Source organism: Leptodactylus fuscus, chromosome 1, assembly GCF_031893055.1.
Source record: "Leptodactylus fuscus isolate aLepFus1 chromosome 1, aLepFus1.hap2, whole genome shotgun sequence".
NCBI classification, from domain to species: domain Eukaryota; kingdom Metazoa; phylum Chordata; class Amphibia; order Anura; family Leptodactylidae; genus Leptodactylus; species Leptodactylus fuscus.
In genome coordinates, this window is record NC_134265.1 from 56,468,092 (window position 1) to 56,484,360 (window position 16,269).

Here is a 16,269-nt window from a genome sequence, read left to right on the forward strand (position 1 = left end):
TGCATGTGGATCTAATGCTTTTAAAACTTAGAATGGAGTCCATACTTCCAAACTACATCCCTAGTCTCGGGTAGTATGTAAGACCCAGAAGCACTTGTATGTTTACTAGGCTATCTACATAAGATGGACTACTTAAACCATCTTAAGTTACTTTACAATGCCTTTAGGAGTCTTACGTTGTCAGTGTCTGTTGTATTGCTTCTATTCTCTTCCTGCACAGTAGACACCAATAAAGCAGGCACAGATCTTGTAGAAGATTGCTTTAAATTTGGCTTTGGTCTTTGAAATCTGCCCCTTGTGAACACCGGTTTCAATGTCCTTTTTTCATCTTCAGATGCACTTTGCTCTTTATCAATCCTAAAAGACAGAACAATCTTTACCTTTCAATCTGGACATTTGGTAGACAAAGATTCTTGTTACTTGTTAATTTTCTCATTCATTTCTAGAGTCCATGTTCCTTTAAACTACACTATAGCGTAAGAAACCTCTATTTTTTCATAAATCAATCGTGAAGATGAAAGGAACAAACTTTGTAATATATTTGACTAAATAAAAGTGCCTGTGTCTATAAATTTAATCAGTAAAGAAATAGATACTTTTCTTTGATAAAGTATATTGCAAGATTTGTTCTCTTCACCTGCACTATGAAGTTAAGAAATTAAAAAAAAAAAAAAAAAAGTTTTTTTTTTAGCCGGACACAAAGTCCTGCTTGTCCGACTAAAACAAACAAACAAAAAAAAATGTTTCCCCGCAGACAGGCAGAAGACGGACACGGGCGGTCACCTTTGCAAACCCATTCAAGTGAATGGGTTTTAAAGCTGACCGCCAGGTTTCCATCCCCTGTCGTTTCACGGGGCGGAAAACGGAAACAGGCCGGATTGCACAAATTGGACAACGAGCATAGGTGTTACCCCCCCCCCCCCCCTCCCCAGAGAAGTCCAATGCATTTCATCGGATTAATCTCTGGTGCTCCCGGCGGCTGCACAGTTCTTCACAGAAGCAGAAGATGTACACCACAGCTTCACTGTGCAAGTGCCAGAGGTACGGGGCGTGCGCACTATTATGGAGTTGTACTCCTCTGGCTTCGGTGAAGAAATGCATAGGCGAAAGAGTACAGCGGCAGGAGGAGTATAACGCTTCTTTATATTTATTCCGGGCACAAATGGCTATATAAACAAGGTGATTTGGCAGGCACATTAAACACCCTGTCCATAAGGACCTGTAAATGGTTTGGTGTCCCAAATCACCCTGACAGATTCCCTTTAAGGGACTCCAAGTGAAGCTAAGAGCTGCTTGGAAATGTAAAAGAGATACCATTACACAAACATACATGGCAGGTGTAGAATCTACAGATGTCTCAGGAGATGCTTTATTGTCAGAGGTTTCCAAAGTAACAGGCTCCTCTTCTGCAAAAGAATTTTCTTTATCACTTTTGGCAAGCAAGGGGACAGTCTCTGCTGCATCTTCGGGTATCTGGTAATAAAGAGAAAATATCATTAATCATCAAATTCTGTTAGTCTTTTTCAAATTCATGGTAGTCCGGATTATATTTTAATCAACAAAAAACTGAATTTCTCTGCAGACATTGAGCAGCATTATCATAGCATATGACTTAAACCTAAAGGGTTTTTCTGGGATATTAATACTGATGACCTATGTTTATATCAGACTGAAACAGGTCTGACTCTCGCACCGATGCTGATCAGCTGTTTGAAGGTGTCATGGCTGCTCTTGCCAATATCTGCAATCCCTTCATTATTAACAGATTTCTATAAGCCACAGCACCATAAATTTAGTAGGAGGAATGTTTGTAATCTCAGCTTTGTCAAACAACTATTAAATATGTTCTAGGGTTATGTGCATAAATATCAAAAGCAAAAACAAATTTTGTGTGGGGATTTTTTGCACATTAAAAACTTAACTTTTATTGATTCCTGTTAAAAGTGGTATCACAAAACAATAAATAAATGTTCCTAAAAGCGGTGTGTGGTCTTATTTATATTTGCAAAAGTTCCACCTCCAAGAATAAACACAACTAGGTACTTAGTCCTCACTAAACAATGCTCCTGACATTAGTTTTGCAGACAGGAACACTGAATTAGCTACTTTCTTTCTATTGCATATTCAGCTGAACTTCTGAGGACTAATTTCCCAAATATCTCTCAACCGGCTAGGAATATTATTCTAGGGCTGGATAGTAACCAGTATTGAATATTGCTGACATATAGCTAATAGCCATTAAATCCACCCATTCACATGCACATATAGTTTATTTCTGCCATATGAGCAATTAACTAGCCATGAAGGGGAGTGACATTGCTAAGCTGGGGTGAAACTATTCTCGGGCAGGGGATACTGCTTGTTTCTTTCTAGGATCGGCAGAACCCACACATCCACACAAACACACACTATTAGAGTAGAGAGAAGCTTGACGCGTTTCAACTAACTCATCTTAGTCAGTATCATCAGAGGCTAACTGTATTTAAGAACATGCCATTCGACACGGCGCTATTACGAGCTATATTTTATCATTTCTCAATAGCCCGGTCGGTCATAGTTTCTGACCGCAGCGAGCGCTTGGTGGAGCCGGGTTTATAAACCCTAAAGACCCACCCCTTACAATGACGCAGCGGGGGGCGTGGTTATTACATCACCAACACCTCCCCACTGACGTCAGGCCAAATCCCGTCCTCAGTACAACGGACAGGATCGTAATCAGGCAACGCAAGACGCTTATTTGTTACAACCAGACCCCGCTTCGCGGTCTGCATCTGACGGAGCTTACAGATTTGTATGGAAGATCCAGGTAAGTAACCTTCATCAATGGATACCCAACCAGCCCTATATTGAAAGTATGGAACAAACCTCCGAATATGGAGAGACCCCAGACCATATATGAGTCAATACCCTCTCAAATATTAACCTAAAAAACGGTCTAAAACCGCAAGGTGTGAATATTACCCTAAGAAACGGTATGAACCGCAAGATATAAATAGGGATTACATAAGGCAATACTAGGGCAAAACTTTAAACAGAGAGATTATTGGTGGGATAATATTCCAATATAGAAAAAAACTTGTATATCGGCAAACTATTAGGACAGATAACTATTAACAGAACAAATCCACCAAAAAAGAGAAAACCAGTCAATGGTTGATTGGCTATATACTCTTCTTTTGTCCTAATAGGCTATAGATCAGAAAATTAATGTAAAGTAAAACCTACAGAAATTTTGCTTATATGAAGGAGGCAAAAGAAATATACTCATTTAGACCCTTTGGATGTACTGAGTCCATCAAGAAAATCCATCTTGTTTCTCGTTGGAGTACTTTCCTATCAAAATTCCCCCCTCTAGGTGATGGTATCACTTTTTCAATGCCTTGAAAACAAAGGCAATTTACATCTCCACCATGTACTTCTCTAACATGTTTAGAGATGGGGGTGGGTTCTTCGCGTATGATGTCATTGATATGTTCGCGAATTCTCCGACGAAACTCCCTCGTGGTTTTGCCCACGTACTGGAGCCCGCAAGAACATGATGCCAGATACACCACCTCCATAGTTTTACAATTAATGAAGCTCTGGATATGGTAGGCAGTTCCAGTATTAGTTGATGTCACTTTGTCACCTCGCTTTATAAATTGGCATGCCTTACAAGTACCACAGGGGTAGGTACCTTTCAAATCTGCCCGGTGTCTATCCAGCCAAGTGTCAGCCGACACTGCTGGGAGCAAATAACTGTGTACCAATTTATCTTTGAGATTAGGACCCCTGCGGTAGGTGATACTTGGCCTTGTCCCCACTAATGACCCTACAATAGGATCGGACTTAACAATATCCCATGATGTATTCAGGATGCTTTTTATTGAGTCAGATGCACTATCATATGTTGCGACCAGCCGAATCTCATCAGAATCCTGTATGTTATTGCGTGGATTCAGCAACTGTGAACGGTCTGCGCTCAATGCATGATGGTAGGCTTTGCGCAGAACCCCTTCTGGATATCCCCTTCTAGTAAATCTACCTCTAAGATCCCTGGACATACTTTGAAAGTCCGAGAGGTGAGTACAATTCCTCCGGATCCTAAGGTATTGACCCTTTGGAATGCCAGATTTAAGGGGTTCAGGGTGCCAACTTCCCCATTGTAACAGGGAGTTCGTTGCGGTTTTCTTCCGATGTACACAGGTCCGTAACCGACCCGACGATTCCCTGGAAATCGTAAGATCCAAGAATGTCATTTTTTCCTCTTGGATATCAAATGTAAAAAATAATCCAAGGTCATTTTCATTAAGGACCTGTACAAACCGTCCAAATTCCTCCCTGGGCCCGTCCCACAGAATGAATATATCATCTATGAAACGGACCCAGAGAAGCACCCGCCGAGTCCACTGATCCATTCCCTCACAAAATACCCTCTCCCTCTCCCACCAGCCCAGGTAGAGATTAGCGAACGATGGGGCACAGGGACTCCCCATCGCAACTCCCCTGAGCTGGTGGAAGAGGTTGCCATCAAAGGAGAAGACATTGTGCTCAAGGATGAACCGCAGTAGGCTGAGGACAAAGCGATTATGTGGCTCAAGATAACTACCACGTTCCGCCAGGAAGGCACCGACAGCCCCACACCCCAATTCGTGGGGTATGGAGCTGTACAGGGCCTCCACATCAAGACTTGCCATCAGAACACCAGGGGGGACATGGATGTCCTCCAATCTGCGGAGTACATCCATGGATGCACTCCTGGTTGATGCAGCGACTGCGGTTGTCAGACATACTGTATGAAGCTTTATGAATACCACTATTACTTACACTTGCTACCGTGGATGTATTTACATCATCAATCTCCGATCTCTTCTCGGTACTCCCAGATGCAACCTCAAAGCTTTCACTTGACTTCACTTCAGATTCCCCTTTCCGTCCAGATGCTCTCACTAGATTTGGCTTTGGCTTCTGAAACCGTCCACGAGCCAGAGGTGCAGCTTTAGTTGGAGATTTGATGGTTTCAGTTTCGGATAGAATTGATGTTTCAATCCTAAATTACATAAAACTGTTATATACTAGATAGATAGATAGATAGATAGATAGACAGACAGATAGAGATATATTGACGACTGAAGGACTGATCAAGCATTTAGGGCATAATACTGAATAACTTACAAGTCAACTTGATTCACAGTACTGTCTTGAGTCAACTGAGAGGATAAAGACGACGACTTGGCTCCAGTCTCACAAGAATCTTGAAACGATCCAGAAACTGTATTTACCAAGGATTCATTTTCTTGCTACAAAAGGAAATACGGTTTATTAAATAAAACCGATTTGATGAATGACAAGTGTACTGGATATAGTGTGCTTTTACGGCAAACAGAATATTAGCAATCATTGGGGGAATTTATCATCCATTCTAAACCACATAAAAAAAAAGAAGTCACATTTTTACACAAAGCTGTTTTTGTTCAATAAAATGCAACTTCTTGAGTTCTGCAACACTGAAGTTATGCCAATTGGGAGATTTGAGTTTTGGGAAAACCAGAAAGGATTGAGGTCCTCTGCAGTGTGAACAGTCCAGGGAAAATATAATACTACAGAAAAACATCATGAGACGTGTACAAAAACCTCTACAACATACTTTTCCGGCACTGCTGTCAGTTGGAAGGTCTTTGCTGGAGTCTCCCTCATCATGTCCAGCGCTCTGGGCAGAGGGTTCTTGCTTGACACCAGATGCTTCTTTCTGAGATGATGCATTTCTCAAATTAGGTTTTGGTCTCTGGAAACGGCCTCGTGATAAAGTTGCAGGTTTTATGGAGGGTTTTCCACATTCATCTTGAGAGCCAGATGATGATTCCATACTGAGTAGAAATACTTACATATAAATATAATGCATGAAAGGAATTAAAACACTTAAAAGGGTTTTCCGTGAATTTTTCATTTATCCTTAGGATCTCTGTACAGTGGGAAGGATGGAGCGGTTTCCGGCCCTGTGCTGTGTATAGTACGGAAGTCTGACATAGCCCAATATAGCCGACGTGTATGTGGACCAGTGTCAGCCCTGCACTGATCAGACATCCCTTTTAATAACCAGTTTGCAAAGGTTTTGCTTCTAAGAGTGTATACAGAAGAGTGGAGAAGAGGAAGAAAACTGTGGGAGCCCCTAAAGGAAGCTTAAGCTTGAGCAAGCTAACCACTAACATGCTGACTACTAAGCAAAAGCATGCTATACTGAACCAAATAACTTGCCATCTTGGAAAGTCTTATCATTGGTCTCGAGAATTGAGATAAGTCAAATATATCTTCTTTTTTTTTTAATTTATACCCCATAATTAGAATACCTTTTTACTAATATAGAGCTTAGAGCAATATAAAAGACTCATCTTTACCTTTCTTTAGTTTCCTTCTCTTGGCCTGTGTCAGGTGTAGGTGATGGTGGCTTGTTACTAACATGTGAAACCTAAGATCAAAGTAGAAGCAATAAGACACACTCATCCAGTTAATAGCAAATATATCTAGAACTAGGATAGGTCAACACGCACCACCTCAACCAATCAGTTTTTAGAAGAGGCCGTGGCATTTGGAGTGCTACTTTCTTTTCTCAGGCCAGTGACATCAGGTTCACTGGTCACACAGCCATGCTGCAGCTCAGTCCAATTCAAATGAATGGGACTGAGCTGCAATGCCAAGCACATTGACTATATAAAATGCAGTGCTGTGTCAGGCATGCTGTGAAGAGACCATGGTGCTTGTCTGAATGCAGAAGTCTCTTCAAACAGCTGGTGAGCCAAGTTATCAGGTGTCTTCCCCCACTGATCTGATATTGATCACCTATACTAAGGATACGACATCAGTATCATAGTCCCAGAAAAACCCCTAACATCAGTAATTAACAAGAAAACATAACTAATCTATTCTGTACTGAACAGCAACACACTGTATGTTAATGATAATTAATTGTATATACCATATGTAGTTTACATAAGGTGCAAAGAAAAAAAAAGCAGGATAACATGCCCAACCTATTGTTCTCAGTGAAGAATCCAGCATCATGTTTGGCTTAAAAAATGAATAGACATACCTGCTCCGAGCCTTGTGAACGCTCACTTTCTTGCTCACTGCCTGAAGATTTAGTCTTCACCGGTGCTCTGGTCAAGTTTGGCTTTGGCCTAAAGCGTCCTCTAACAGGCAGGGAAGGTTTTTCTTTACTGTGGGGAATAATTTCTCATATATAACCACTTCCACCATTTACATTACACACACTTCCAATAATAAGCTACATTTATGCCATAAGCAATTGGTAACATCAGCTGGCATGCAGTCAGCCCATTTCATATGTACATGCGGCACATCTGGAATAAACCAGCCCCTCCATAAAGCCTTACCTGGTATCCGCCTTATCACAGTCCTGCTGTACAGTGTTCTGTTCTTTTGTTTGTGACAGATCAGACTCAGACTCCACAACTCTTTTAACAGGTGAAGAAACATCCGCAGGGACACAACTGTCTTGTTTGTTCTTAGTATCCAAGGATGACATACCAATTTCTTCTCCCTTAAGCTGAAGAAAATAAAATCAATCTTCACAAAAATGAGAATTTCAGCCATTCCTGGAGTATTTCTGTGTGTAAGTGCCCTCTCATAACCACTGCGCCCAATCCCTCCTGCCAACAAGACAGGCAATCGAATAAAACATCCTGTTATTCTGAGTCCAATGATGTGTCCCCTCTCTCAGGGTCTGCCAACTGGGCAAAATATCATTGAGAGTGTTGTAATGGTACGTGTAGCAGTTAACCTCTCACCAAAAGGTACAACTACTGAAAAGTAGCCTCTGAGAGCCTTTGATAGGACATCTGAAAAAATACATTTACGTCCTCTTTTGGCAATCAGACGACGATCTCATTCATATATATGCCAGAAACATAACTGCATGCAAAATGTTGCAGTAATCCAATATTTCTATCTGGGCATGTTATTTTTTTTTATTTTTTTGTTAATCAGTTTAATTATGCAATTTACAGCATAATAAAAAACAAATAAGTATACACCACAGATGTATATCAGAAACAGACATACCTGCCCCGAGTCTTGTGAATGCTCACTTTCTTGCTCCGTGCCTGAAGATTTAGTCTTCGCTGGTGCTCTGGTCAGGTTTGGCTTTGGCCTAAAACGTCCTCTAACAGGCAGGGAAGGTTTCTCTTTACTGCGGAGGAATAATTTATCTACTTCAGACATTTACATTACACACACTTCCAATAATAAGCTACATTTATGCCAGAAACAAGCGTGAACATCAGCTGGATTCTAGTTCAGTCAATGTCATACGTACATGTGAAAAATTTGGAATAAGCCACAAAGTCTTACCTGGTATCCGTCTTATCACAGTCCTGCTGTACAGTGTTCAGTTCCTCTGTTTGCGACAGGCCAGACTCAGAATCCACAACTCTCTTAACAGGTGAAGAAACTTCCGCAGAGAAACAACTGTCTTGTCTCTTCTTATCATCCATGGATGAAATATCAATTTCTTCTCCTTTGAGCTAAAAAAATAAATAAATTTAAATCAAATTATTGCAATAAGAATTTAAGCCAATCCGGGAGCTGTTAATAAAGTGCAACGCAATATCAGAGTACTCCGATGTGGCAGACCAACCTGTTCATGTATTACAAAGACTGCTATTTATTTGAATGGCTACCTTATATTGTAAAGCACCTGTTAAAAATGCCAAGTATTTTAATGCAGTTTTTCTCCGGCATTTTTGGTTCATTTTCCTAATTTTAATAACAACCAATCTATACATACAAAGACTACTTGACTGAAGGGCAGTGGCATTACACAGACTGCTTGCTTTATTCTAAACTGCATATCCTGCAATTTTGACCCTTTTTGACCCTTTTTCTTTGCCATGGTATGGCGAAATATCCAGAGTCATAATGCAGGGCCTGTTAAAGTGATTGGACACTGAGTATAAGATAGTTACCTCTACTAGGTGGCTCTACAGAGGCAGCCTTCTTTTAAAGGTGCACTAACCTGTATAGTCTTTTTTTTTTTCTCCCCCAAGACAGAATTGCATGGCCTATAAGACGCCCTATTCCTACTCTAGCACCCTTAACAAGCATTAACAGCGATACAGACTCTTTGAAACCTTAGTTTGCGGATTGAGCTACAATATTATATATGAAGGGTCAGTATTACTTCTATTTATAACCAGCCAAGTATATAGACATTGTTGTAGTAGATTATAAACGATTCCAGTATTTTATTAGAATTCCTTACATTTCCAGGGTCTTCTTTCTTTTCTTGTACGAGTACATCAGCAGATTCCTCAGTTCCTTCCTTAGCACCTGAACCGTCCAGTTTCTCTCTTCTGGTTGATGTCCTTCCTGGCAAGTTAGGCTTCGGCTTCAGCAACCTCCCTCTCCCCAGTAACGCAGGCTTTATAGTGGATTCTTTTTGTCTATTTTCTTGGGCAGAGGAGTCATCAGCCCTGTTTTCATGAATGAAGAGCAATTTAGATAATGTCATATTTCAGAAGTGGATATAGTTTCCTGCAGATGGCAATAATGCAGTGTATTGCACTAATAATCCTGCAGTTCATCACCATCTTCATTTTCAGTCATCACAGCATCACATAGGCAGCTACAGATATTACCATCTCTGCCTGCTGGGTAACAATGTAATTATCCTTCTGTAACATGGCCTGTCTGGTATAGACCATGCAGTTTCAGCACACAGGAAGATGATGTGCTGTGAAATTTGGAGATGGAGAAATGGTGCAAAAATCCTGCATTCATATACACACCATGCAGCTGCAGATGACATGTGGTTCCCTGGTGAAAACAGCCACTAGGTCTTGTGTATCATAAATGGCTTTAGTATTGTAGAATTGCATTGGTATATTTGTTTCGGACTTACTTTGCAGCTTTGTCTGCCTGCTTCTGTTGCTCCATACTCAAGCCTTCATCCTGTGTAATTTCCTTCTCACTCTAAAAAAAGCAAATGAAAATCAACTGCATCAGAAAAAATCCAATATTGCAAGAAATTTGTTAAGGAATACATTTTAACACCGTGAAAAACTGGCATTTCTATTGTATCTGAATACCTTTCCAACAACTTTGTCATTACTAGGACTGGCCAGATGGTTTGCTTCACTTTGTTCTTCAGTAGCCACTTTCTGCTTTACGGATGCTCTGGATAAGTTTGGAACAGGCCGTGCTCGGCGCCCTTGAGGCATCTTTATTCTAAAAAAAATAGAAATAAAGGTAAGTAAGGCTCAACAATGCCATTTGTGAACTTTTTCTAAAAAATGTTATTTGGAATAGGAACTCACTTTTCCTTAGGTTCTGAATCCTGCTCTCCACTTTCTGCATCTAATGCTGTATTTGATCCATCAAGCTGAAAAAGAATAATAAGCATTATCATGGTTTCTGCCAGTCAGAAACGCCACAGAAGGTGACCAGGCCCGTCTCCACATGGACAAGTAGGTAGAGAATCAGTGGGTTGACTCCGTGTAGTCATTCACTGGAGCGTTTACCCAAAGGGCCATTACACTGAGAAACTCTGGCTTTCACTAGACTTCATGTATGAATATGTCAGTCCAGAAAAATAATGTAAAATATTCACAATTTGTTAAGACGAGAAGATCTGGTTCACTATTAGTAAAGAACAGAATAGGTCACTTGGTTATAAATAATGTATACGAACCTTATCACAAGCAGAAAGGCTGGATTCTTCTTGGGAGACGTTCATGGCCTCAGTCTCTCCAACCATGAGATTTGGGGCAACCAGAGGCGCACTAGAGGTCTGTGACATGGCTTCATTTACCTCACTTAGGCTGTGATGCAGACTTTAAAAAAAACATAAAATAATTGTTGTGAAAGACCACTTAGGCTTCTCTTGGAATTTTTTAAGATCTTTTATGTTTATGTGAGGACAATGGCTTGTTAGCAATTCTCTATTATCCTACTTGTGGCTGTGATAGGGAAGTCACAGGGAAAAATGTTTCTGGCCCATTCCCTTGAAGTATTTTTAGTAGAATAATGAGCCCATATACAAGCACCTGCAGTGGGACCAACCGTGCAATATATTATGGTGGATGCAGCCATTTTAGTATATCTAATGACCTTAAATTCTAAATCTTAATTCAAATAAGGAAGCTATTACTTTATTGGCACCGCAGTATGTCTGTGCCACTATTCTACAGCACACGCCATCACTAATCAGTCTCATGGACTATTCTATGGCACATTAGCGATGTCATTAGAGCCCTTTTCGAAGCGGTCAGCTGTGACCTCCTGGGGTAGGCTATTCCACAGATTTACAGGAAACAAAAACAGTGTTGCCATTTTCTCCCTACTGGTCGTCCAACAGTCACACCTCCTACAATTAGAAACTGATGGCATATACCTATACATACCGATCCTTACACAATAGGAAACTCCTTCTAAAGATAGATAAATCATTTTGGAGCATCTTTTTAGCTAACTATGTTGTAATTTGGAGCCACCATTTCTCCTTGTCAAATCAGTGTCCCCTTATACAGTCTGATGTCAAGACTGACAGGACCGCACCGTTATCTACTAATACACAGGTATCAATTTACTCATCTAGTTCTAGGAGGAATAACAAAGGAGAGGCAGAATGTAGTGATAAGAGAAGATAATCCAGGACTGTTATAGCATGGGAAGCTAGTCACATAAAACCCTTATTCCAGAGTCAATTTTCTAAATGTTGTCTGCCAATAGAAGTTAATATTCACTATACCTAGATAGATCATCAAGTCCTGACTGGTAGTCGCTCTCTTCAGTAAAGAGTACTAGAGAGGTTTCTTCGTCACATGGTGGTGGCAATGACTGAGATGAGACATCAGCTTCTCCAGGTGTACAAGACACGGGTGCATCATCAACCTCAATATCTTCTGCCATGTCATAATCTGCTGCAGGAGAGCAACAATGAGAAAAAAAAACATATATAAATTTATCTCAGAGAATAGAGAGAGAAAGAGAGGGGATGCGGGCAAAGTGAACAACTCATAGTAAAAGATCCGGTCAAGAGAAACCTCCAAAACCTTCTCCCCACCAATAACAAACCACCATCAGTCCTTAAATGGTCGCTAACTTTGCAGTTAACATAGTCTCATAGAACATGTGATTCTGGACAAAAATGTAATATACTTTAACTAAAAATGTGTCCTGAAAAAACATCTCTAAAGTTCCTGCTACTTTGGGTCTCCCTTCCAGCTAATTTGCTGATCACTCTTTTGTTACTAAGTAATCCTGTCCATAGATATGTTCTGAGTGTAAGGGCCTGTCCTCTACCTGTATCTACCTCCGTCTGCTTGTGTGGTTACAGATGGGATATTTTTCACAGCAGTTTTACTAAACTGCGCTCATAGGTCGTTTTTTTTTTTCTTGTGTTTTGCCTGTGTCTGCTTGGCTGCATGTGTTTGCCGTGTATTTACAGTCCAGTGTACCCAGATCTCCTAAATTATGGTCACCTTTCTCATAATAGGAACAGTAATGAATGGGGGAGGGGTTAGATGGCTCCTTATTGTACAGTACATACTCCCTGGCTGAGAGACAAATGGAAATTGTATTTCATCCATAATTTGATTATTAGCAGAAGATAAACTGATAGGACATCACGTATGAAGGCTGACAGAGTTAAGAGCAGACTGTCCAGCAAGACCCTGCACATATTTTAACTAGAGATGAGCGAGTACTATTCGAAACTCCCGTTTCGAATAGCACGCACCCATAGGAATGAATGGACGCAGCCGGCACGCAGGTTAAGCGGCCGGCCGCTGGCAAAGTCTGCATGCCGGCCGCTTCCATTCATTCCTATGGGTGCGTGCTATTCGAAACGGCTGTTTCAAATAGTATTCACTCATCTCTAATTTTAACTATTTATGAAAACTCTGCTACCCTTACACATATCATTACTGGCCAATGATAGTGAAAGTCTCTGAATTCGAAGCAAACCAACTTGTGCGAATAGTTATTCCCAGTTGCATATTTACCATCATTTTCATCATCTTCCACTTCAGATTCTTTGTAATTCGGTTTATTTTTCTGCACCCTTGTTTTCTTCTCAGCTAGGACTTCTTTATGACTTCCATCACTATCTACTGACTGTAGCTCAGGTATATCTGGATCCAGAGCAGGAGTCTTCTTAACTAAAGACATAATGAGCAAACGCATTCAGGAGACGCAGCACTAAACAGTACTGATGCTTGCGGACATGCGGTACATTACATATAGGTCTAAGACACTATTCTCCACCAAGTGTAAGAAAATGACACTTCTTACTTTTACTAGACTTCTTTTTTTGTGTCTGTGTTACATCATCATTCTGTGATTCAGGATTTTCCTCTTCTGTGTCCTTTGTGTTATCTTTTTTCCTCTTGTTCCTCTTCTTTTTGACAGGGGCAGAATCAGTCACCCCTGAGCATTCGTCCACATCTACAGCCCTCTTGTTCTCCTTCTCTGCTGTTGTGGAATCTACTCCTTCTTCTGATATGATCGATTCCTCATCACAGAGGCTTTGTTCTACAGAAGCTTTATCTGTTTGTGATACAAATCTATTATGAAGTATTTGTATATAAAAAATGGCCAGTATCAATAATATCAGAAGAATATATCGCATTGTGACAATGATTAGGTATACTAGTAATATTTACTACGCAGTTATCCTTAAAATAACAGAGGCACCATAACCCAGATAATGGAAAGTATGAAAACTGATAAATAAATGCATTGTATCAGTGGAAGCATACATAGAAAAGCACAATTAAACCCATTACCTTTTTGGTGGGGGGGTTGGGTTCTTTGTGTCCAGACCTCCCTCTGGCTTGAAGAGACTTTCCAATAATTTAAAGAGGTTAGATTTTGTTTGTGTATGGCCTGACCATCATATACAGTGCAGGGAGCAGGTAGCAGACGGCTCCGTGCCCTGTATAGTAGTTACGTGCAATTCAGCTTCCATTAAAGTGAAGGGAACAGAGCTGCAGTAACAGAGTCTGGCCACTATACACTGTATAGCACTATCTACTTCTGGCTCCGTGCAGGGTATAGTAAAGTGACTGGACAGACCGGGCATCATCTGGTTAATGCAGCTCTCACTCATTCAACTGAATGGGACTGCAATACTATTCACAGCCATTATACAAAGAACAGATTGCCGTAGTCCTATCCCCAGAAACCAGACTTGACAACCCAATGAGGCATGTTTACATAGCCAAAAAAAAAACACCCAATGAGGTTGCATAACAAACCCATTACCTTTCTGTTTCTTGCGTGATTTTGTATTAGTCTTACGTGGCTGTTTACTTTTTGATTTCTTTTTCTTTCCTGCTTCAAGGGCTTTCTCGAGAAGTTTAGCAAAAAATTCAAAGTCAAAGTCTTTCTTTTCTCCTAATAAAAAAAAAAAAAAAAAAACAAGATGGGTTAGATGGTGAAACATGCAAATTATGGTAATACAGCAATATAGATAATGCACGGGTTAACAAAACCTCTCATTAGTTACCAGGCAGATGGTTACTAGCTAGCGGAAAAAAAAGCGAGCCATTTTTACAGGCAGATTTTGAGGCGGATTCCGCGTCAAAATCCACCTGCAAAAAACTCTGTGTAAACATACCCTTAGGGTTCTTTCACATGAAGTTTTTTTTTTGGTATTTCTTTAAACATCTATTTTGAAGATGGAAACCTGATTACAAAAATATGAATGCAAAAAAATAAATAAATAAAAATGTAGCATACCATAAACCAATATTTTTTTACATTTATTTTTATAGAGGACCTTTCACCATATCTGGGCACAGGCAGTGTTATATACTGCCAGAAAGCTGACAGTGCGCTGAATTCAGTGCACTGTCGGCTTTCCCGATCCGTGCCCGGTATAAAGCGCTATCGGTCCCGGTACCGTAGCGCTTTACAGTCAGAAGGGCGTTTCTGACCATTAGCCAGGAACGTCCTTCTGCCTCGCGGCGCCAATCGCGCTGTGCTGTGGAGCCGGGAGGAACGCCCCCTCCCCTCCTGATAATGCTCGTCTACGGACAAGCTGTGTGAGCAGAGGGAGGGGGCGTTCCTCCCCGCTCCACAGCACAGCGCGATAGGCGCCGCGAGGCAGAAGGACGTTCCTGGCTAATGGTCAGAAACGCCCTTCTGACCATAGAAGAGCTACGGTACCGGGCCGTAAGCTCTTCACACCGGGCACAGATCGGGAAAGCCGACAGTGCGCTGAATTCAGCGCACTGTCAGCTTTCTGGCAGTATATAGAACTGCCTGTGCCCAAAAGTGGTGAAAGGTCCTCTTTATGTAAGTGGACAGCTATCCATTTGCATGTTTTTACACCTGATCTAAAGCTGATATAAAAATATTGCTGTGAATGAACCCTTAATATATTCCGTATTTTTACATCATTTACAGTATAATAAATGACATATTATAGAGTCACTTACTAAAAGCCTTGTCAATCCTCCATCCGTTCACTCGCTCTTCCTTCTTAAATTTGTTCTATAACGTAAAAAATAAAAAAAAATATAATATATTAAATACAATAAAAAGAAAATCTTCCCTTTAGCTATTTGGTAAATTGTTCCATGTTAGGATATTGAGAATTTAAAGTGAATTTGCCAACAGGTCAGTACAGACCTGATAACACTACACTAGCAAACACCACTAACTCCCTCCAACATAAAAACAAACTTCCATTCTTCAAAATTATCAGGTCTACCAAAGAGCAGAACATTACTAAGCTTGAGAATTGGTTCTGGAAAGGGATACCAAACTTAAAGCTTCAGCTATACTTGAGACAAAGTACTTTGTATTAAATTTGGCCTTGCAAAGAGTTGGACTGACAAAATGGCGACTCACCTTAATCTCAATTCTCTCCCTGTGAGGGAAAAGTTGGCCAATCATTGAAAAGTCTGTCCCCACCATACTGATGGCCAGGAAGAACATATCTGTTTCTAAAAAAAAAAAAAAAACAGAAGAGTAAAGTTATGTACATATCATGCGAGGACATATCATGCGAGGACAGCTGCAGGAACAGACAGCATACAGACCTTGATCAGACCATGGCTTGGAGTAGGTGTTCCTCCGAAAACTAGAATATGTAGTTGTGGAACCACGTTCAAAAATGGGATCGTTCCCTTCAACAATTGGTGCTTTAGTTCTGGACACCTCCACGGTTAAACTGTGGAATGGAAAAACAAATGAGGGTTTAGAAGGGATGTCATGTACGCCACAAGTGAGATAAGAGAGAAATATCAGATAGTAGATACATATACA

At 40.6% G+C, this 16,269-nt stretch overlaps 1 protein-coding gene and 1 long non-coding RNA gene across 4 annotated transcripts in view; one reads left to right on the forward strand and one right to left on the reverse strand.

Annotated features, from left to right (window-relative positions):
- Positions 1 to 16,269, forward strand: part of LOC142200553 (uncharacterized) — a 221,536-nt gene that overhangs the window by 89,301 nt on the left and 115,966 nt on the right. The window lies entirely within an intron of this gene.
- The window catches only part of BDP1 (BDP1 general transcription factor IIIB subunit), a 50,311-nt gene that overhangs the window by 25,701 nt on the left and 8,341 nt on the right, over positions 1 to 16,269 (reverse strand). The window contains exons 6-27 of one of the 3 annotated variants that reach the window (XM_075270866.1): positions 16,044 to 16,174; positions 15,853 to 15,947; positions 15,438 to 15,492; positions 14,260 to 14,391; positions 13,288 to 13,542; positions 12,999 to 13,154; positions 11,744 to 11,912; positions 10,685 to 10,826; positions 10,311 to 10,375; positions 10,083 to 10,221; positions 9,896 to 9,966; positions 9,257 to 9,467; positions 8,347 to 8,519; positions 8,059 to 8,185; positions 7,371 to 7,543; positions 7,067 to 7,193; positions 6,375 to 6,445; positions 5,627 to 5,846; positions 5,155 to 5,279; positions 4,807 to 5,029; positions 1,331 to 1,473; positions 177 to 357 (exon numbers count right to left, since the gene is read on the reverse strand). In XM_075270866.1, the coding sequence (XP_075126967.1) occupies positions 177 to 357; positions 1,331 to 1,473; positions 4,807 to 5,029; positions 5,155 to 5,279; positions 5,627 to 5,846; positions 6,375 to 6,445; positions 7,067 to 7,193; positions 7,371 to 7,543; positions 8,059 to 8,185; positions 8,347 to 8,519; positions 9,257 to 9,467; positions 9,896 to 9,966; positions 10,083 to 10,221; positions 10,311 to 10,375; positions 10,685 to 10,826; positions 11,744 to 11,912; positions 12,999 to 13,154; positions 13,288 to 13,542; positions 14,260 to 14,391; positions 15,438 to 15,492; positions 15,853 to 15,947; positions 16,044 to 16,174 (3,184 nt within the window). Of the gene's footprint in view, positions 1 to 176; positions 358 to 1,330; positions 1,474 to 4,806; positions 5,030 to 5,154; positions 5,280 to 5,626; positions 5,847 to 6,374; positions 6,446 to 7,066; positions 7,194 to 7,370; positions 7,544 to 8,058; positions 8,186 to 8,346; positions 8,520 to 9,256; positions 9,468 to 9,895; positions 9,967 to 10,082; positions 10,222 to 10,310; positions 10,376 to 10,684; positions 10,827 to 11,743; positions 11,916 to 12,998; positions 13,155 to 13,287; positions 13,543 to 14,259; positions 14,392 to 15,437; positions 15,493 to 15,852; positions 15,948 to 16,043; positions 16,175 to 16,269 lie in introns of all 3 variants that reach the window. The other 2 variants (XM_075270874.1, XM_075270857.1) reach the window with 2 other exon arrangements.